Here is a 22265-nt window from a genome sequence, read left to right as displayed (position 1 = left end):
ACACCGACACAGACCTAGAATCATTCGGGTTTAGCCGTCTTGAGACGTGCGGCTAAACCCGAATGTTTCTAGTTCTCGGTCTAGTGTTCGTTTTACATTAGAACTAACACAAGACCTAAAACTAGAATCATTCGGGTTTAGCCGTCTTGAAGGACATGCGGCTAAATCCGAATGTTTCTAGTTCTCAGTCTAGTGTTAGTTCTAGTGGCACTGGTAGGTAGCGCAAGTTAGCATAAGATATTACTATGTTGTATATTTTAAACCCGAATATTTCTAGACGGTCGGCAACATCTCGAATTTTCTTAGTGTAATTTTTACTTAAAACTGACCAATAGCCACCCATCTTTTTGGCGCTTCAATTTGAAAACACTCCTCAGAATTAAAAAATAGGGTATAGCACACTATAAGAACATCTATTCCTTATTAGTTCAGTGTTGGCAAAAAACGGGTTTTCCTCTTTTTTGTTGTTGGTTTTGTTGCTTTTTTGTTAGCTTCTTTTGTTGCCAAAATATAAAAAAAAGCGTCCTCTTTCAAGGCCAACAACATAACGATCACTATCTACTACTCTTCGAATATCGTTTTTTATTTTTATTCTTGGGTTTTAAAGCCTCGTTCTCCTCCAGTACGAACCTTGAATGGAACAAGCAACCGCTTTGTTGCGCTTCTCATCGAGGTTTCGGGTTTCCTTACGTCGTCGTCGTAGTCGGGTCGGTTCAACGTTTTCACAACAGCGGCAGCACACACGTGCGCGTACGACTCTACCTGTTCCGAATAAATTAGAAATTTAAATACCCAGTGAGAAGCACCTTAGCGACTCCAAAAAAAATATTTGACGAAAAACCGATTTTTGTGTAAATTTAAATCTGAAATAAAAGAATGTCTTATTTAATAAAAATGAAATGATTTCTGTGGCGCCATTAAAAACACCTGTTCTTCAGACTAAACAAAAAGCCGACAACCACGACGACGACGACGGTTCAGGTGAGTGGGCTACGCGCTGCTGGGGCCCCCCAATTAGACAACCTCCGTGAGTGAGAGACTCTTGTTTAGAGCAGCAGCCAGGCGAGACCTTCACGGTCTGAGGCCCCCGGCTAGTTATTCTAGGAGTTTATTTTCAAGGTCCCGGGGATTCGAGAGAGTTCATCAGCCTATACTATAGGTGTAGTATGTTCTCCTCTCCTCGTAAAAACACGTGACCGTTTCAACTCTCGGCGTTGCTTAGATAATCGTCCAAGGGCCTTCAACTGAAATTATGCAACACACCTGAAGAAAACCACTTAAAATACCTTTCCAATGATTCCCAACTTTATTTTTCGAATTCGTATCAAGACTAACTCTCGTGGGAATAGAATGTTCAAAATGCGCACACATTCTTGTAGGTGTGGTTATGGTCTCGCGGGGTTTTAAAGTGCTGACACAATTTTCAACACGCCATAAAGTCTCGTTTACTTCGGTTGCGGTTTTCTTTTCTCGTTAAACATTTTATTCGATTTAAACAAAAAAGAAAATCGGGAGAAAAAGGTGGTGTTGAGTTTTTTTTAAGTGCACGCGCACTCCAGAAAACACAATGGATCAATGACCAGCGAAAGGAGCGTGCCTCAAGAACCGCTACCATTACACGTTGTTTCTTCAGTGCTTCGGCATTTGGGTCACTCACATGGTGCTGTTAAAGGCGGCGACATATGACTTTAGTTGGTCGTACGCTTTTTTTGTATTGATCACGAATGAAAGGTTGCGATAACAAACGTCAAGTTAAATTAAAGGAGTATAAATACACATCTGATTTTGAAACGTGGTAGAAACGTCGTCATACCACGACCTACGCAACATTAAAATTAGTTGGCACCTCTTCCGGTGTGATGGAATTAAGAAACTGTTTAAGATATCAAAGAATAAAAATAAAAGCTTTTAATATGTGACCTCTTTTCGATCGGCTTTTTTAATCTGCGAATTGTGTAGGTGCTCGTTTTCCATAGAGAAGTAACAGTGGCAATTGATCACGTACCACGAAGAAGAGAAGGCCTTTTCACTCCTCCACTCCAGCAGCATAGTCTATAACCAGCCGGTCTGCGGCGAGACGATCGCCCAAAACTGGGTCAGGGTATTTTTACGCTCTTCGTGTCTGGGTTAGTTTTAAAGGCGGAGCGATCACGAGGTTTTTGCATTCGCCAAAAATCAGCGACATTGACCTAAAACTGTTTTAAAGCATTAACTAATTTTGTAAATCTACAATTTTTTGAACAATACAAATTCATTTCACATTCTATAATGTCCAGATACAAACCTAAAGATAATTATTAGTGATTAAAATGGAGTGAGAAACAAGAAAAATGTACGGTTTGTCTTGTATGAGAGGAGAGTCTTAACATGACCTCAAAACAAGTCAATTTCCGCACGGCCAACGTCTAGACGGCTCGGAATCCCACGGGAAACGACCCACGGCAACAGCAAGGACGACTACGACGTTTCCCGTTTCTCCAGTTATTGTTTCGAAATATTGAGTATTAAAAAGCACTTCATTCATTACTGCAAGATAACCCATCGACCTCCAACCAAAACACATCACATAAAAAATCGCTTCAAAAGATTTCTTTTTTCTTAATCGGAAACGTTTCCCTTCAAATTTTTTTTAAATATTGCTTCGTCATCATCAATCGCAAAACAACACCAACTTCGAGAGCCCCAGCGAGCCTCACTCACTCTATAAATAGAATCCGACCATCTCTACTACACGTACGGAAAGTCAAAACATTCAAAAAGATTCTTCAATATTATATTTATTAGTGAATCATCATAAAACGTTTTAAACATCCCGTTCATTTCTTGGCTTAGTGCTTGTATCCATGTATTTCCGGCCATCTGGTTTTAAAAGTACGCTGCATAGTTTCTCGGAGCAGAAGAAAATTTAAATACCACATCGGGTTTTAAACCGTATTTTAAATCCCACAAGCACTAAGCCGAAGAAGTCAAGAGGAGGAAGAGGTGAAAACTACTGGAGGAGTGGGGACGACTCTGCGTCTACTACTTCCACTTCTTTTCTTCCTTCTTCTTTAGCGTCGAGAATCCGAAAAGATTCGAGGCCTCCATACATTCTTTGTAAACGAAGTCAGATGGTTATTGTGAGAATTACACGTATTGTTTAAAATTTTTTATCCGTATTTTATTTCTTAACGTGTGTGGTCTTGATCAAGATAGTTTAACAAAATTGAAGAATTCTATTTTTTTTTATTTTCAAACTGGGCTTTAGTTTTTCTAAAAAACAAAATAATAAAAATTTTAAAAAACTTTGGTGACGTCACCATCATTTCGCACGCTAGAAGAAGAGATCCGAACGATGCACGTTTGTGTCTTCTTGATTTTACGCGAAAACCTCGTAAACGTCACCAAAGCTTTTATAGAGAAGATTATGAATTTTAATATTAATTATTGCAAAAATTAAACAATTTTAGAATCTGAAAATGTTAGCATTGGGTTCAGCCGCGCGTTTGAAGACCGTCTGAACCCAACCCAACCCAACCCAAGTGTTTCTAGGTCTAGTGTTAGTTCTAGTTTTACACTAGGAGTATCACTAGAACTAACACAAGACCTAGAACTAGAATCATCCGGGTTTAGCCATCTTGAGAGACGTGAGGCTAAACCCGAATATTTCTAGTTCTCGGTCTAGTGTTAGTTCTAGTTTTACGCTAGCACTATCACTAGAACTAACACAAGACCTAGAACTAGAATCATTCGGGTTTAGCCGTCTTAAAAGACGTGCGGCTAAATCCGAATGTTTCTAGTTCTCGGTCCAGTGTTAGTTCTAGTCGCAGTGGTGAGATGCCACGAGAATCTTATGGGCTAGAAGAAAAGATCCGAACGATGCACGTTTGTGTCTTCTTGATCTTACGCGAAAACCTTGTAAACGTCACCAAAGCTTTTATAGACGGGATTTTGAATTTTAATATTAATTCATGCAAAAATTAAACAATTTTCAGATCTGAAAATGTTAATATTGGGTTTAGCCGTGCGTCTGAACCCAACTCAACCCAAATGTTTCTAGTTCTAGGTCTAGTGTTAGTTCTAGTTGTACACTAGCACTATCACTAGAACTAACACAAGACCTAGACTAGAATCATTCGGGTTTAGCCGTCTTGACAGACATGCGGCTACATCCGAATGTTTCTAGTGGTAGTGGTAGGTAGCGCTTGTTAGCATAAGATATTACTTGTTGTATATTTTTATTGAACTAAAACTAGAACTAGAGTGAGACGCTACGAGAATCTTATGCGCTAGAAGAAGAGATCCGAACGATGCACGTTTGTGTCTTCTTGATTTTACGCGAAAACCTTGTAAACGTCACCAAAGCTTTTATAGATGGGATTTTGAATTTTAATATTAATTCATGCAAAAATTAAACAATTTTAAGATCTGAAAATGTTAATACTGGGTTTAGCCGTGCGTCTGAAGACCGTCTGAACCCAACTCAACTATTACTATCACTAGAACTAACACAAGATCTAGAACTAGATCATTCGGGTTTAGCCGTCTTGAGAGACGTGAGGCTAAACCCAATACTTTCTAGTTCTAGGTCTAGCGTTAGTTCTAGTTTTATACTAGCACTATCACTAGAACTAGCACAAGACCTAGAACTAGAAACTGTTTCTAGTTCTCGGTCTAGTGTTAGTTCTAGTGGCAGTGGTAGGTAGCGCTAGTTAGCATAAGATATTACTATGTTGTATATTTTTATTGAACTAAAACTAACACTAGACCTAGAATTAGAAAGTTTCGGGTTTAGCCGTGCGTCCTGAGACTTTCAGAGTCTGAAAAGCACTATCTCTAGAACTAGAGTGAGATGCCACAAGAATTTTATGCGCCAGAAGAAGAGATCCGAACGATGTACGTTCTTGATCTTACGCAAAAACCTCGTAAACGTCACCAAAGTTTTTATAGAGAGTATTTTGAATTTTAATATTAATTATTGCAAAAATTAAACAATTTTAGCATCTGAAAAGGCCCTATTAAGACTACATATTTCAATTAAATAGTAAATAAAAAAATCAAGTTTTGAATAATTATATGACTCTTAAAACATATCTAATTTTTGATAATAAATTCGACCACTTCCCGAGCCGGATGGAGCCGCGTTCTATCAACGATAACGAAAGAATTTCGAGATAAGAACTTTTCGAGAAATAGATAAGAAGTTTTCAAAGAATAATCTCTCCTCGGTTCTTTTTTTTTTAATCTGTTCGATTTTCCTCCTTCCGTGAAAATCCACGGTTGCTGAAAACGTAAAATATGCCCGAAGCATAAAAGATCCCCTTAAACTAACGAGGCCACGATGACGACGCAAATCTCGTCCATTAGCCCGTAATTTCAGGATGAAGGGAAAGTGAAAGGGCCCCATAGATAATGGCCACGATCCATAAACGGCGAAACCCTTACATTCCAAGTTGCTCTTCCTCAAAATCATCCTGTCAACTTGGCATTCTTTTTATCGTTATACATAAATTTATTTTTGGGGTTATTTGTAAATTTGGCGTTTTAGTTGACGTTGAACTGTCAGTAGTTTCGAGTAATTCGTTTAATTTTTGATTTGAATCGTTAAAATGAAGAATCTTTCTAAGGGTATTGTAAAAGTTTTTTGTAAGAGATAGAACATGAGTTATGAATATAAAATAAGGCAGGATTTAAAATACTATTTAAGTTGCTTCTTTCTTGTGCAAATTTTAATGAAACAAAAAATTTTTGTTACTATATAAATATATTATAAACAAATTAAACCCATGAGTAGAGTATTAACACGGTCAAATATCAGTATGAATCCAAAAATAACCGTCTAGACACAGCTGCAAAGAGGAGGAGTCGCGTACCGCGCTCTCGGAAATCGGATATTTTTAAACCTGTGATCAGCTGAGCCCGACAACAGCAACCAGCAGTATGGTGTGCGCCGTATCTCGATGATTCATCTTACCGTAATTGTCCAGACACCAATATCGGAATTAATCAACAAAATTAATTGAAATTCACTTGACACCGTTTAGATTTTTTTTCAAATGTCTGTTAGTCGGAATTCGTCGGCTCGGCCAATGACGTCTAGCCAAAAAAGACATTGGTCGACGTCAGTTTCTTTACAAGAAAACGACGAAAAATTTGGTCGATATACTTTGAACACAAGTATGTTGGTTGATAAGGCGAAAAAGGGAAAAGTGGTGAAAGAAATACAATTTCCAGCGGAAAATATTGGTCTTTACGCGGTTAGGTTTAATTCGGATGCAAGTAAAATTATCGCAAGTTATGGAACTGGATCGATTCAGGTAATCGATACCGAATCAGAAATACCATTGTACATTGTAAAACCGCCAACGAGTAATTCTTATCCGATCGTTGCGATACGTTGTTCAAATTACGCGCCTAACGTTTTTTTCGCCGCTGGAATTTGCGGCAACATTTATGCGTGTCATTTCAAAGAAAATTCTTTCAAGATTCTTGCTCGAGAAAAATCAAACGAAATTAACGCCATGGACATTGACGATCGCACGGAATTGTTAGCATCAGGAGGCAAAGATGGTACAATTAGGTTATACGACACTCGAGTTGGAAAATTAATATCAAAATTACAAAAATCGAATCGCCTGACTGACTTGGACGCCATCAACTTTCATACGAGAAGAATATTTTCAATCAAATTTCATCCAAAACGACAAAACATATTCTTATCGGGCGGTTGGGATGATTGCGTAAAAATTTGGGATACTCGTAATGCTAACGGTTGCGTTCGAAACATTGAAGGACCTCATATTTGCGGAGATGCCATCGACGTTACCGACAGTCTCGTTCTTACTGGACAATGGACGGCGGAAAATGCATTGCAACTTTGGGATTTCGGAAGCGGAAAATTAGTTTCAAACATTGTTCCGACGAACAGGGTCCAAACGCTCGACGGCGAATTTCTGTTCTGTTGTCAATTTCTCAAATGTGAAGCGTTAGACGAGTGCGTTGTCGCCGGAGGAAGTGGACAATCTTATTTGGATATTATCAATCTTAACGACGAACGAATCCTTTATATGTTTAAAGTTAATAAATTAATACAAACGTTGGATAGTAGCAATAATGGAAAAATTGTTTATGGTGGGATGGATCAGTGCATTCGAATTGTTGATTTTGATGTTGAAGGCAGTAATGTACAACTACAATAAAAGGTCAAGATAATTTTGTTTCAAATATTTCATTTTATTTTAATAGATATTTATGTAGTAAGGGCATCAATATGACATTGATTGGATTTAAATATTAAAATTCAACGAATCTGAAGTAAATCCGGCAAGAAAAGTTAAAGCTAGAATTGAGCTCACAATGCAGAAAATCCGATTTTCAAAATTGTTGTTGCAAAGATTTTGTGCTAAATATCTCACATAATTCATAACCGAGCAGATCGAAATAGTGATTTAACCTTATTGACTTCCACTGATTCCAGCATAACCGCAAATTTACTAAAATTTATTAATAAAAATTCCATTTTGAAACAAAATTAGACTAACTGATAACTGTTTGTTATCTTTTCTGGATGTTTTGGTCACTAGGAAAACAAATGGGGCGCAGGGAACTGGAGTGTATCGCAAGAAGACACACACGAACAGCTATTTACAGGTTTCGTCCCACCACCATCTACAACAGAAGAGTTCAGTGATCCACGCCTTATTCCAGCAAGCAGAAAGATATGCGGCGAAAAGAATTTTTTATACTCCAGAAGAACGGCTATACCCTGAGGGATTCCAGCGTGGCACCAAACAGCGCAAGCAGATGGAAGACAAGGTAAATACTGCACTAGCCAGTTTTATCTTATGTTTCAGGTGTAACGGAGCGGATTGCAGGGTGTCTGAAGAAAAACAATATCGTGGTACGATACGATACGGTTAGCAAAATTCGGAACAGCCTTCCGATAGCTAAAGACAAACTAATCCCATTAAAGAGAGGCTATCATACAATTTTGGGAAGTATTACGTTGGCTAAATTGGACGTAACATCGAATGTTGTAGAACATTGCTACAAAAAGGACCACAACAAAGATTTCGATAACACTAAGATGCTAGCAGAGCCGGAAATTATTTCCAAAAGATGACAAGACAGGTGATAGAGATTGATCGGGAAGTTAGCCGCACATGGAAAATGCTTGTTAACTCGACGAAGCCTTTTCTGACTAAATTTGTCCGAAACGTTTATAACTTTTCCAAGAGACTTTTATACCTAATGTTAATTCTTTTGATAGTTCCTGATGATCCTTTGGTTATGCATAAAATTTAGCACGCCGCTGACTGAAGTATAGCTTCAGCTTTTTAAGCAAAGTTCTTGCAGTCGCCTTTGTGTCAAATTCTAACTTCGTTACATGACTAATATACAAACATCTAGGCACTGCACTTTATGTCCTCTAATGAGGGTAACTCATACCCATAGTTAGTTATGCCCTCAAAAGTTATCCGCAAATGACTCCCAGATTTCGTTGAAGTTTGGAAGCTGCCCAGGGTAATTTCAGCGTCCTCCCAAACAACAAAGTGTTCTTTAAAGATATTCTATATAGTCTTCGCACCATCACGTCGGGTAATTTTAATTAATTTATGAGCGAAAATCTTATGGTCATACGTTTTTATAGAGTTGCAATAGCGACAATGCGATTCAACAGGTGTTCCAAAATTCCGTTGTCGTGGAATATCATAAACGTATACTACCAAAGTAAATTGATTGAAAATGATCTTCTGTATTGTGTATATAATGTCAAAAATCGGTTAAATCACATTCAACTTTTTCATTATTTAGCTTTTTGTTTCATTTATATTTGATTTTTGAAAATGAGATCTGGCCTTTGGCTTTTAGAACCTTTTCATGAATTTTATCATGTGATATAATCATATAACGGTTAGAGCACGTAAACAAATTTTTTTCAAATTTTTATTGCCAACAATTGGCAGTGTGTTCTTTATGTTTTTGATAAAACACGATCAGTGCAATGATTGGAAATAACAAAGATTTGTAAACTGCTCTAATGCTTTGGTAATTTGGTTCCTTAAGCCTTTCACTAAATTTTTGCTTTAATTTTGCATCTGACCGGATCTTTTGCAGTAGCAATGGATTTTGTCTTATCAACAGAAAGTTGAGTTTACATATTCCTTAAAAGAAGTGATGCAGTTGTCGTTGTAGGTTGTCTTCTGTATCTGCGATTGTTGCTGCATCATTCAGAGATTAAACAGAAACTAGCTAAGACTGTCTTTCCCCCGGGGTGGCAGTATTATCCGTTGTTTGATCAACTCAGCTATTATCTTTATTATGATAGCAGGCACGTTATTTTGTTTTAAAATATTTATGATGTCTGCCAAACGCACCCAGTGAAGAGCTTTGGTAAGAACAACGCAGATGAGTGCAGGTTTGTCAAACTTAATCGACTTTTCTTTTATTTGTTTGATTATGAATACTGCGTCAGTTATAGATCGACCTTTTCTGAAATCTTGTTGTTCTTCAATTTCATGAAAATGTTTAAGAGTGAGATCCCATTGTAACTCTTTAGGCAGGTTTTTTTCTTTTCTTAAATATTGTAATGGTAACGCCGTTTAATGCCATTCCTTTGGTACTTTTAAATCTTAAAGAATTCTGTTATTTCTGTCAATTTCTGTACCAACTTATGCTCTCCGTACTTTAACAACACGCTGCTTATGTTATCAGTTCCGCAAAACTTTCTGTTCTTTAATTTTCTAAGTTTGGGTTCAATTTCAAGATCGTATTGGTGACATTCTATGATATGTGCTAGTTCTTTAGCTGATTAGAGGTCTTTAAAATACTTTTGCCAAGTTTCTATTGACACAGTCTTGGTTAGAACGCTCTATACAGGTCGTAGGTCATATCACACGTAAATTTTATCTCAAATTTTCTTTTATAACTTTTATTCTTTCACGCAGTGTTCGCACACTTTTATATTTTAAATAACTTTTCCGTTTTTGCTCGGCATGATCTTTCACTTCCTGACAGAACCATGATTGGATGCGGTATGTACTTCTGAGTCGGAATTTATTTTAAAGCTCATATTTATATCCTAGTCTACTCTCATAAGATAAGAATTTAAATATAACAAAATAATTGCTATTGAATGGTGTCATTATTCATTGAAGAAAATTTTGCGCAATGAGCACAAAAACATGAAGGAAACATTTTGGAATAAATTAGTAAATTAAAGCTACTCACCTAATACCTATGAAGTGTTCATAAAATTGTTTATGACTCACCACAAATGTGCAATCAAATGTTGTAACAAATACTTTAATCTCTAATAAATGATTAAATAATTAATTTCTAATAAATGAGAAGAGCAGTAATTTTTTTACATATGAGTCAGAATTTTTTTATGGTATTCTATTGCAGGGTTACTGAGTATCATTTTATTTATTATATTTCTTAAAAATTCGGAGACAATAAACTTTTTCTTTCTACACATTTAACTGCAAAAACTTTTCTAAATTTTATTATTTGTAATAGAAAAGTTTGTATTTCTTAAATACAACCCCAACAATTTGTTGTATAGTGTAGATTGTGTAATTTTGAGATTAATAGTAACTTTGGCACAGTTAATTATTACTTTTAACATTTCTCACAGTTTTCAAAAAAATGATAAAATTTAAATGTTACTTACTTTGCTAAGTTTTTCACCCTCATGATGTGGTAATAGCGACCTCAACGATTGAAAACCATTGTTGATACTCTGCATTCTTCGCCTTTCGTTACTGTTGGCGATTTCCCTTCGCATTCTTTTTTCCTGTTCCATTGTGGCCGTTGGAGGTTCGCCGTCCTTATCAACGTGACTATAACAGAAATAAGATTCAGTCAATAAAATTCCTCGATTAAAAATTTATTTTCATTATTAAAAATTACTGAAGAAAGCGAGAGTCGTTTGCGTGACCGAAAAACTTTCGTTAAGCAAGAAATGTCGAAGAGGGTTTTAATAATAAACGAAGAGAAAATTTAAGGGGTTCAATCAATAAACTAATTATTACGGTGGGAAAACTCACGGTTAAAAAAATTTGGTGTCTTTTGTGTCTAGTTGATGGTAGTTTGAAAATTAAACTGAGGATCTAAAGATGTTCCTTTTTTAAACGGAACAATGGTGAACGTGTTTTGAGAACGGAATCGGGATGGAAAACGAACTCAACATCATCAACCCCGCCTATTTCCGCAAATTTGATTGTCGTCCGATTTATTACACTAATACCAATCGCCGACGACCAAGAGAAAGAATGAAAGAAGGAAAGAATTGTCTTCTCACATTTCTAACTCTAACCAAGAAACGTTTTTGCTTTCTCTATTTATTAAGTCCTAATGAAAGAAGATTTTGAAAGTACTACACCGAACGAAAGGTTTTATCTCATTAATTTTATGTCATCATAAGTTATTAATTGAACAATTAATGCAAACAAGTATTTTTTTCTATTTCAAGCAGTGTATTAATTTTGCTCCGCAAACTGAACGACAACATACAACAACCGGGTCAAACGTACCATTTACTACTTCCACACTAGCGTGAGACGCAGAATGTTCGCGTTCGTTCGTTCATTCGATATAGTGCCCCGATAGGATAAAAATAAACCGCGCAACACTCGCGCGTTCAGCGCATTCTCCGTCCCCGATGTTTACGTTTTATGTAGTATGACAATAGTCACACTATAGTTACAGTCTCGGGTAATTGAGACGACCTTGCGCTTTAAAAAGATATTTCTCACTCTCTCTCAATGATATTCCACCACACACAGGTTTACTTAAAAAATGTCAGCAAAATATCTTAATAAAAAGATAAAATCTTTCATTTTCCAATTCTTTTCAATTCTAGATCTTGTGTTAGTGCTAGTGTTAGTTCCAGTTTTAGTTCAATAAAAATATACAACATAGTAATATCTTATGCTAACTAGCGCTACCTACCACTGTCACTAGAACTAACACTAGACCGAGAACTAGAAACATTCGGATTTAGCCGCACGTCTCTCAAGACGGCTAAACCCGAATGATTCTAATTCTAAGTCTTGTGTTAGTTCTAATGATAGTGCTACTGTAAAACAAAAAGTAACACTAGACCGAGAACTAGAAACATTCGGGTTTAGCCGCACGTCTTTCAAGACGGCTAAACCCGAATGATTCTAGTTCTAGGTCTTGTGTTAGTTCTAGTGATAGTGCTAGTGTAAAACTAAAACTAACACTAGACCGAGAACTAAAAAGATTTGGGTTGGGTTGGGTTCAGACGGTCTTCAGACGCACAACTAAACCCAATACTAATATTTTCAGATCTTAAAATTGTTTAATTTATAGCGCTAGTGTAAAGTCTTGACAAGTAACGTTTATCAGTGCATTAGTAAGGTCTTGGTTATTAAATTCTCTGCCAGTAACAGCCCAACTCAAAAAATCTGCTTATGAAAACACTGATGCATCGAAAGCGTAAATACCAGTTTTTTTAAACCCTGATATTATATTCGTAGGAGTTAATTCTTACATATATGCCTCATCAACGCACTCAGCAATAAGTTGTTAGCGATTTTCCAGGATTTTTCATAAGCCATGATTGACATGCAGCATTATAATACGATTTAAATGGCCCAAACACTGCTACATTTAAAGGCTTCAGGTTATTGCTGCAATGTGGCGGCAAAATAAGACTAGATAATTCTCTACAACGTTGATAGAAATGTGACTTTCATGGTTGTCAAAAATCAGTAAGGTAGGCCTATCGTTGCTACTCTGAGATAGAAAAATGAAATGATCTATAACTTGCAAAAATAATTCAATGTTCATCCATTCACTTGGATTTGCCAAACCCAAAGTTTGTGGAGGAGCTCTATTAATCATATGTTGCTTAAAATATTTGCGAGGGAAAATCATAACAGGAGGTAGATAAGTTCCTAAAGCACATATGATGGCACAGGTGGTGACTAGCTTCGCCGTTGGTACTGGCATTTACTTGTTTTACGCCTTTCTCCGCAACTATCTTTGTAGGTGCATGGACTGTAGTAGTACTAGTTTCATCTAGGTTGTATATTCGAGAAGAGTCGCCAAGCTCTGGAAGTTCTTCCTCGTAAACTTTTTATACTTTTTACGTTATGCTTGTTAAAAAATGTCAGCCTTGATATGCTATATGCGTCTGGCTTACGAATACTCAGAGTTTTCTGTCTTTTTAGAAAAGCTCGAAACCAATCAAGTCCAGTTAGCTTATTATTTTTCCAAAATTCTGGAATCTTTTTGTTATTTCGAATTGCGTTCAAACGCCAATTTTCTAACTCCAAGAGCATTCCGTATGCCATCTTGCTACAAGTTGATATGTAATCAGATAAGGATTGTTCTTCGTCCACATCAAATATTCTGCTAACAGTGTAATTAGGTTCCATAGAAATTTCTTCACAGGTATTTCTTTCGGAAAAAACGAAATAATGTAGAGTATTTAACTCCAAAAGCTTTAGCAACAGCACGCAATGTGATTTTTTTTGTAGATGTTTCTAGTTCTAGTGTTATAGTGCTAGTATTAGTCTTATTTTTTATTCAGCGCTAGATTGTTGCATATTTTTATTGAGCTATATCGGACACTGCCTTCCCCGTATTAATCCGTTACATCGAGGTTTTAGTGTAATGACAAAGTAAGTATGTTTTTATTATGTTTAAACAAATAAGTAATAGCTTTGAAAAATTACACTGTGTAAACGTGACTTTTCATTTTACTCCTCCGAATTAAAAAATAGAGTATAGTAAAGGTGTTCTTTTGGTGTACATGACCATAAACTACCTGGAAGAACAAATTTGTGTTAGATTTTCTTTTCCTTTTTATATCTTTTCCTATATCCAGGTAGATAATCTTTAGAAATCTTTGAATCCTTTCTTTGAAAAGGGTAGATAGTTTCTAACACCTGCCCTTTTAACAAGAGTTTTTAACAAACAACGTTTCAAATCTAGCATTATTCGTTGTATTCAAGAACATTCTCGTATTTTTTCCGGATGTTAAAATCAACAAAATGGATATTTAATTATCCTGTCACATCCTGGCACAAAAAAATAATTTCCGTTCCTTGCATGACTGCACTGTTAATGCGTTTCATCTTCTTCCTTTTATAGAAAACCCAAAACGTGATGAAAACAATAACAAAACTAATTGATGATGACGAAATTGTAAAATCCAGCGACCATATCGAGCGCGCAAATTCCTTTTCAAATAGCTTACTCTGCGCGCGACTAAATCACATACAAATGAGGGTTTCAACCTCTCTCTCTATTCATCTATCTATCGTCCCCAAATAGGGCACAGGAGAATCTGTGTTTCTGGCACAATCAATAAACTTCGCATGTCAAAACCGTTCGTTCTTTGAACTGTACCCGCACACACAACCCGATATCCAACTTCAACAGAAACGCGCCCACCACGCCGATGATATCGATTCGACGGTCTCTCTCGTCTACTCGCGCCGGCAATCAGCTGGCTGACGTAACACGTCATTTTCTTCAATGAACCGACGACGACTCCTCTAGCACTGGCGGGAGCTAGTGACAACGTAAACAAAACGACCAAATCGAAATGAAGACAATTATTAAACAATTTGGAACGTTAAAATTACAATTATTTAAAAAGAAATAAAATTTCAGTAAGATAATTACAAAGCTTGTTACCTTCTGAAATGAAACATACTTTTTACATGAAATTAAAAATGTTTAGTAGAAATGAGCACAAGGTAAACGATACCTCAACACAAACATATAAATATCCACACACCTCAATTTAAAACTTTTAATTCTTTGGATTCTTAGATAATTAGATTTTTTTATGTTCCATAAAGCTAGTAACCTAAATTTTCCTATAATTTAATGAAAATCTTTTTGTAAATAAACAAATTCCATACGATTTTTATTATTTAAGGAACTCCTACATTTTTATCTAATCGAGTTATTTCAAGGTACCGAAGTTTATCGTTGGCAATCAAAAGGTACTAGAATTAAAACGACAAAGATAAATTGTGAGTTATATACAACATTTATTAGGCAAGGTTAGGGGCCAAAATTAAGTAATACTTATTTTTGTACTAAGAACATCATAAAGAAATAAAATTTGTATTTTGCTGGAAAAGCTGCTTTTCTTAGAGAGCTGCTTAGTGAAACCAGAGATGATTATTAAAAGTGAATGTGTATAGAAGGGTGATTGAACCTCAACTTTTCAATGAACAAGACTACCGATATAATTCATTATTTTGTGTATGAGCGGAGTAGTGGTGACAATTACCAGTATCATCAAATAGTGGTAAAAGTGTTAAGCATCTAAATAATCTGCAAATATATCGAGAATTATAATAAAGTGAAGTCTTCAAATCAAGACTTGTAACGAGGTTAGTTAGCAAACCTATTTTTAACATGAAGTGAATTGATATATTCCTGTATCCAACTCCACTGGTTTAGAGATATTTGAGAGAATGAACATAAAACAAGAATTATTCTCTTATAAAGAGACCCTGTCATTATTATTTTCAAAACTTTCCGATAAATATATTTCTGATGTCTTAGTGGCAGAATCAAAACATGATGCGGTAGCGAAGGATGGAAGTCTGATACTTATAATGCCAGCTAAATACAAAAGCTTTCTTGAAATCAAACTCAGTTACCTAATCTGTGTCATGTGCCTGCAGAAACTTCGCTGATCCTCAAATAAAATTAATGATGATAGCCAGGCTTCCTTTCCCTGACTCACCTGCTAATATTTCCTATACTCCATTTCTCTCTCTTATCGCTTTGTTTTTTGATGGTCTTGTAGAGCAAGTCCTCGGATCGATCTAAAAGACTTCATCACTACCGTTCTTAGTTTCTGCTTTGTTCTCTGTATTTCTGCTTTGGTCTTTGTTCCATAGAATAGAACTGGCCAAACTATCGCCTTGTATATTTTGAATTTACTCTCTTCTACTTGTATGTAGTTGTTTCTCTGATTATGCGTCTATTACTATTACTACCTATTACTACCTTTCAGTTCACTCTGGTCTACTCGTCCAGCGGTTTGATCTCTTCTATCTATCAGTGAATTGCTGTCTGATTACCTGGAAAACCGTGATTTCCTCAGTGGCATCGTTATGTACTTTAATATTTGTTTGATTGTCTGTGTTTATCTCCTGAGCTGGTCACATTAATGTACATTCCTTTAATGTGGCTTTATCAAAACCTTTTCTATCAAAAGGTCGATGAACCACATGTACTCTGAGCAATTAAATTCTATGGAGTTTTCTATAATTTCTGGTATTATGAAGATCATGCCTATTGTACATCTCTTCCTACAGAATCCCTGCTAATCGTTCAAAATTTCTTTAATTTCCTACAGTTTGTGGTGTGGTCTGATATGACAGTTTCAGCGTGATATTGAGTGAGGTTATGCCTCTATAGTTTTCTAACTTCTTCTTTTCTCCCTTTTTGATTATCAGGATTGTTATGTGTGGCATATGATATTACTGTCTTAAAAAGTTCTGCTATGCCATCGGATCTTTTAATGTTTTTAATTTGGTTAGGATGGTTGTTTGGTGGTACCTTTATATACATTTTTGGTTTTACATCTGTGTGGATGTCGACGTCTCCCCACATAATTTTGCAAAGTATCTTTCCGTTGTTGATATGCTGTTAATTTGAAAGTATTATTCATTCACATCTCTTTTCTGGTATTGAATTATCTTCCAAACTTTCTTTTGATTAAGTAATGGAACAGTTAATAATATGCATTTACGACGTAACCAAAGCACATGTTCCAGAAAGTTCCAATTCAGAAATGTTTATAACACGATTGCAAAAGCCGTCTTTCTTTCTTCTATTGTAATTACTACTTTGGCAACTTTCCAATTCTTAAGTAATTTTGAAATTCAAAGCGTTTATAAAAAGGAATTGAAATAACGCAGGTTGGACCTACCACATTTTCTTTTAGATATTTAAAATGAAGTTCGTCATTTCGGAGTCTTTACCAGTCTCATTTGACTATCTAATAGTAGTATTAAAATCTGCCATATCCATGCAGACATCAACCACCCCTTCTAAATAGTTACACTTATCAATTACAGCGATAGGGATCTCCTTCCATCCAATCATGTCATCAACCTCTCTTTTCAAATACTATTGTATAAATCGTGGAGTCCTATTTTATCCATATTCATTTTATAAATAACGTCTCATGGACCTTGCATCACAAAGTTACTCGAAGATTTTTGTTTAAAAGAACTATACAAAATTCAAATAATATTTCAACGCCATCTATGGAATCCTTATAATACAACCATACTAGCACGGTAGGGGAGTCACGTAGATGTGTGAATCTTCGACGCGTTGGTGACAGTTTCTGATAAAGCTCAAATCGCATCTTATCAAGTCTCACAATTTATCGCAAAAAATATGAAAGCCTTAGGTGAATCACTTATTTTAGCTGCATGTAAACAAATGGACATGATCATACTAGAAAATGAAGCAGCAATGAAACTAAGCAAAATTCCACTATCTAACGGTACAGTTCGTAGGCATATTATACAAATGTGTTCTAATATCGAGGAAAAACCATACAGTAACAAGCTTTACAATTCAAATTTTGTAGTCTAAGTTGATGTATCTACAAAAAAATGAAGACGTTTTTAATAATAACTACCTTGAAAGTAGCATTTTTATGGTTGTCTGTACAGATGGCGCCTTCCATGTTTAGCTGTGTTAACGACCACACAACTTTAGTAAAAATACAAAATGAGAATATTATAGTAACACAGATTTCTTCATTCTCGATGGCAAAGACATTAGAAGAAAAATTATAAGTAGTTTTAGATTAAATTGTTCAAATGGTTAAAACACCACCTCTTAAATTACATCTCTTCGAACAGGTTTGTGTCAATATGGACTTCCAACACAGACTGTTTTTGCTCACTTTGAGGTGAGGTGGTTATCAAGAGAAAAGTACTCACTCACGTAATAGAGCTACGATAAGAACTTGTTGCGCTTTTTGAACAGATGAAACAACATCATTTTAGTATAAAATATTTCAATTGGCAACGTACGCCGATGACATTAACATAAAGAGTCGAACAAAACGAAAAAGTACGCGAAAATAGTTTTAACATCAACGTGAATAAAAAAAATTATGATATAAACGAGAGCAAATTATGCAGCCCCACTCACGGCAACTCTAGATAATATTAGCGTAGTACATCGTTTTTCCTATTTGGGCGTGGAGCTAACGGTTGACGGAGCCAAAGACGGGGAAATACAGACAGAAAGAATTACGACTGCTAACAGGGCATATTTCGAGTGCCCTATGTGAGTCTTGGATCCTGACACAAAGAAGCGAAGAGAGGCTAAACATTTTTGAAAGAAAAATAATGAGAAGGATTTTGTGACCCATTATGGAGTACAACCTTTAGAGAGCAAGGTGTAACCACGAAATGTACCAACTCAAAGAAATCCCTCTGTCCGACTACATTATCAAGATGTTATATACGTTATCAAGATGGAGAATGGAAGACACTCGAAAAGAACGATAAATAGCTTAATGCAGTGAAAAAGACCAACTGAAAGACCAAGGAATAATGAGAAGACACTGCGGAAGACATGGGTGCAAAGACATGGATGTGGGTGCGAAGTTCGAAGAGACTAGCTCTAGATAAGAGGGAATTGAGAGACAAACTAAAAGAGGACCGATTTGGGCTATAGCACCATACAGGAAGAAGTTACAATTGATATATTTCAGCAGCTTAATATTTTGAATTCTAGCATGCGAGACAAAGAAAAAAACGTTCTCATATCCACCGACAAAATGAAAGTGATTAAGAAAAAACTGCAGATTTATAAAACAATAATTGTAGAAGGTACTTTAGAAATGCTTGGTAATTGGTAAACAATACTTCTCTTAAATTAAACACTTCCAATATAATCTAAAAGAATAAATTGAGTTCTTATTTTCCATTATTTAACAGTGCGCAATACGATCGAATTAGAAATATCATGCATGCAATAATAAAGTAATTTTTACACGAGGTATTGCCTCTTGAAGCTTGCTTCAATTTTTAGTGTCTTCTTATCTGTATGAGCCAAATTTTTCTGCTTTCACACAACCCAGTCTAAAAAAAAATTTTTCAAAATGTTGATGAGGAAGTCGCTCGACAACACCAATCTCATATTTCTCATAAACGTTAAAATTGTTATTAACATAATATTACATAATAATGCTTCGTAAATCTTCATCTACCCACAAAGGTGAATCAATTAAATCTTAATTACTATTAAGATTAAAACATGTAGATCGTTTCACCATCAATACTGTCGATGAACTAAATTTCTCGGGAATATTCTATTAGCTGTTTAAAGTTCGAAAGTACCAATAATAAAAAGTGGTAGATCGACCGTATTGATAGAGGAAGGAAAAGTACAACATTGTGACATTACAAAGTAGCAATAAAGATTGTGTCAAAGCTACTGTTAAGGTGATGGATTAATTCATGTCTAAGCTCTTATCAAGCAAATTATCTTTAATGGGACCGTTACACATTTTTTGCAGACCGTTACAGACTTCTATAATTTTTTATTTTTCAAACTGGACTTAAGATTTTCCCACAAAAAATTATGAAAATTTGAAAAAACTTTCGTGACGTCACCATAGTTTCGCACGCGGTTGGTTGAAATAAAATATGCATGAGCGAGATGCCACGAAAATTTTATGCGCTAGAAGAAGAGATCCGAACACTGCGCACCTGTGTGTCTTCTTGATCTTACGAGAAAAGTTTGTAAACGTCACCAAAGCGGAAGAGGTTTAGAAGGGATTTTGTGTTAATTATTGCAAAAATGAAACAATTTTAGGATCTGAAAATGTTACCAATCCTTCTATTGTTATATAGTTTATTGATTTTTTGAAAGACGGGCTTTCCATTCGATTGAGAGTAACGGCCCCATTGCAACCATGTTTTGAGTATAGTAAATGAAGACTATACTCTATTTTTTAATTCGGAGGAGTAAAATGAAAAGTCACGTTTACACAGTGTAATTTTTCAAAGCTATTTTTTTGCGGGAGTTTTAAAATCAGAGACGATTTTAAGTAATCTGTAATTACGAATAAAAACGGCACTATCACTAAAACTAACACAAGACCTAGAACTAGAACCATTCGGGTTTAGCCGTATTGAGAGACGTGCGGCTAAACCCAATACTGTCTAGTTCTAGTTTTACACTAGCACTATCACTAGAACTAGCACAAGACTTAGAACTAGAATCATTCGGGTTTAGCCGTCTTGAGAGACGTGCCGCTAAATCCGAATGTTTCTAGTTCTCGGTCTAGTGTTAGTTCTAGTGAAAGTGGTAGGTAGTGCTAGTTAACATAAGATATTACTATGTTGTATATTTTTATTGAACTAAAACTAGAACTAACACTAGACGTAGAACTAGAAAGTTTCGGGTTTAGCCGTGCATCTTCAGACAAGTATTACCTTATTTCCTTGTTTTAATTTTAATTTATTTATTAAAATAAATTAATCAAGTGGACTATATTGTATGCAGAATTTTTTAATTATAATTTAAATTATCAATATCTAATTAACTTTATGATCCTTTGCAACGAATTCACATTGATTTACAGATTTGTTTATATAAAAACCAATATTTCCTTCCTATACATTAATTTAGTATATTCAAAATATGTTTATGGTGATTATGCTGCTGCTGTAAACTAATTTTGGACGGAGAATTTGAGATCGACGCCCGAATCAGGAAACGGTCGGTCGTCGCGACGCCGGCATAAACCGTGTCACAGGATCAGTTAACTATTCGGGGTGCATAGAAAGGACCTTGATCTAAATTCGGATACGTTTGCAAAATGCACGTGCACCGATCAAGCGGCCGACACGGCGTCTCGACGCATTTATATCGAACGAATAATAAAATCGATCGTTTTCGCAAAAATATACTTCACCTCTAAAATAAATCTATCGATTCAATACGAACCTTTTTCTGTTTATCCCACCGGTACATTGAATCACGGGCACGCAATAATCCAAAAACACTTTTTCCATTTTCATAAAAATTTATATCAATAACTAATTTAATATTAACAGTGTTATTAATCAAATTGAACATTCTCGGGTTGCAAAAATTTACGATTTTTAAGAGGACACGTCGAGGTGTATTTCACTACACACCGAGTGTCACACTAAAATTCTTTCAAGGCAAAAACTCTATTCAAACAAAAATCTTTATTTTCAGGTAGCCAGCGTTTTCGAATTGTATAGAAAAAGTAAACACCTCTTCGATCCCTTTGAACCACCTTGAAAAACACGTTCAAACACGTTTAATTAGATCGAAAAACTTCTTTCAATACGACGTAATCATTAATTAAAAAAAAATTGTTTTCCGTTTGTTTACAATAGTAGCAGCGACTGGCGAGGTTCGAAAAATAGAATGGCAGACAAAAAGGTCGGTCTCTCGTTTTCGAGTCCATTCATAAAAGAGACAGACCGTGGTTCGACCTCCGTTCGTTGTTTACACGGAAAATAAAACGATAATTACGTAACACTTTTATTATGATACTGTACTGGGTGTTAAAAGGAACAAAATAAATTATATTTTTGTTTTAAACGGCAATGAAAAAAAAGTAATAAATGTAGATGTACAGTGTATTTATTAATAAAAAAATAAAATTAATAAATATAGCGAGCACACCTTTTTTTAACTTTAATTTACACAGTTTTTTTAAATTACCACAGATAGTATTTAAAACTAAAAATGGCACAGGAACTGTGAGTTTTAAAACAATTTACTGACTCAACTATCCAGAACTTACTAACAACATTTTGCTCATCAAAATCAGCTGAGAAGGAAATGATTCATCCGCTTTTGGTATTTCCCAACAATTTTTCAAGTACAGCTTGGCAAATCTATCTTGGTGAAGGTCATTTCTCTGTTATATTTCATGGAGTGTGTATCGTGTACAGTGCCCAACAAAAGTATTAGTGTACGTATTTCATATGGAATATTGGGACCATGGTTTAATTAATCAAAAATTTTCTACTTTATCTGGTAAAGTAGACATCGCTTACGGCCGAGGTGACATAATATAATGACCAGTTTCAGATTCGTAAAATCTTAATCACTGAGTCTTTTCCGCAAGCGATCACGACTTGATTAGTCAAAAGATCTACAACTTAACCTGATAAACCTAAGGCACGCACCTCAATATGATAACTACTACGAGATTAATAAAATATTAATCAGTAAGCCTCGTATCATCACCCAGTAAG

The 22265-nt window shown here is 35.5% G+C and overlaps 2 protein-coding genes across 3 annotated transcripts in view; one reads left to right on the top strand and one right to left on the bottom strand.

Annotated features, from left to right (window-relative positions):
- Positions 1–22265, bottom strand: part of LOC111413431 (transcription factor cropped) — a 69893-nt gene that overhangs the window by 32315 nt on the left and 15313 nt on the right. Inside the window, exons 1-2 of one of the 2 annotated variants that reach the window (XM_071200560.1) lie at positions 20974–21056; positions 10655–10823 (exon numbers count right to left, since the gene is read on the bottom strand). In XM_071200560.1, the coding sequence (XP_071056661.1) occupies positions 10655–10823; positions 20974–21047 (243 nt within the window). In that variant the 5' untranslated portion in view covers positions 21048–21056. Of the gene's footprint in view, positions 1–10654; positions 10824–20973; positions 21057–22265 lie in introns of those variants that run through there. The other variant, XM_023044401.2, reaches the window with a different exon arrangement.
- Positions 5431–21618, top strand: LOC111413432 (uncharacterized). The gene is made up of 2 exons (XM_071200561.1): positions 5431–7794; positions 21232–21618. Exon 1 carries the CDS (start codon positions 6036–6038, stop codon positions 7176–7178), a length of 1143 nt encoding a protein of 380 aa, XP_071056662.1. The 5' UTR covers positions 5431–6035; the 3' UTR covers positions 7179–7794; positions 21232–21618.

The sequence above is a fragment of the Onthophagus taurus genome, chromosome 11, assembly GCF_036711975.1.
Source record: "Onthophagus taurus isolate NC chromosome 11, IU_Otau_3.0, whole genome shotgun sequence".
Classification (NCBI taxonomy): Eukaryota; Metazoa; Arthropoda; class Insecta; order Coleoptera; family Scarabaeidae; genus Onthophagus; species Onthophagus taurus.
The sequence above is the reverse complement of the archived record's forward strand: the minus strand, read 5'-3'. Positions and strand labels throughout refer to the sequence as shown.

Coding starts and splice junctions, on each gene's coding strand:
- LOC111413432 (XM_071200561.1), top strand. CDS start 6,036: ATGTCTGTTAGTCGGAATTCGTCGGCTCGGCCAATGACGTCTAGCCAA.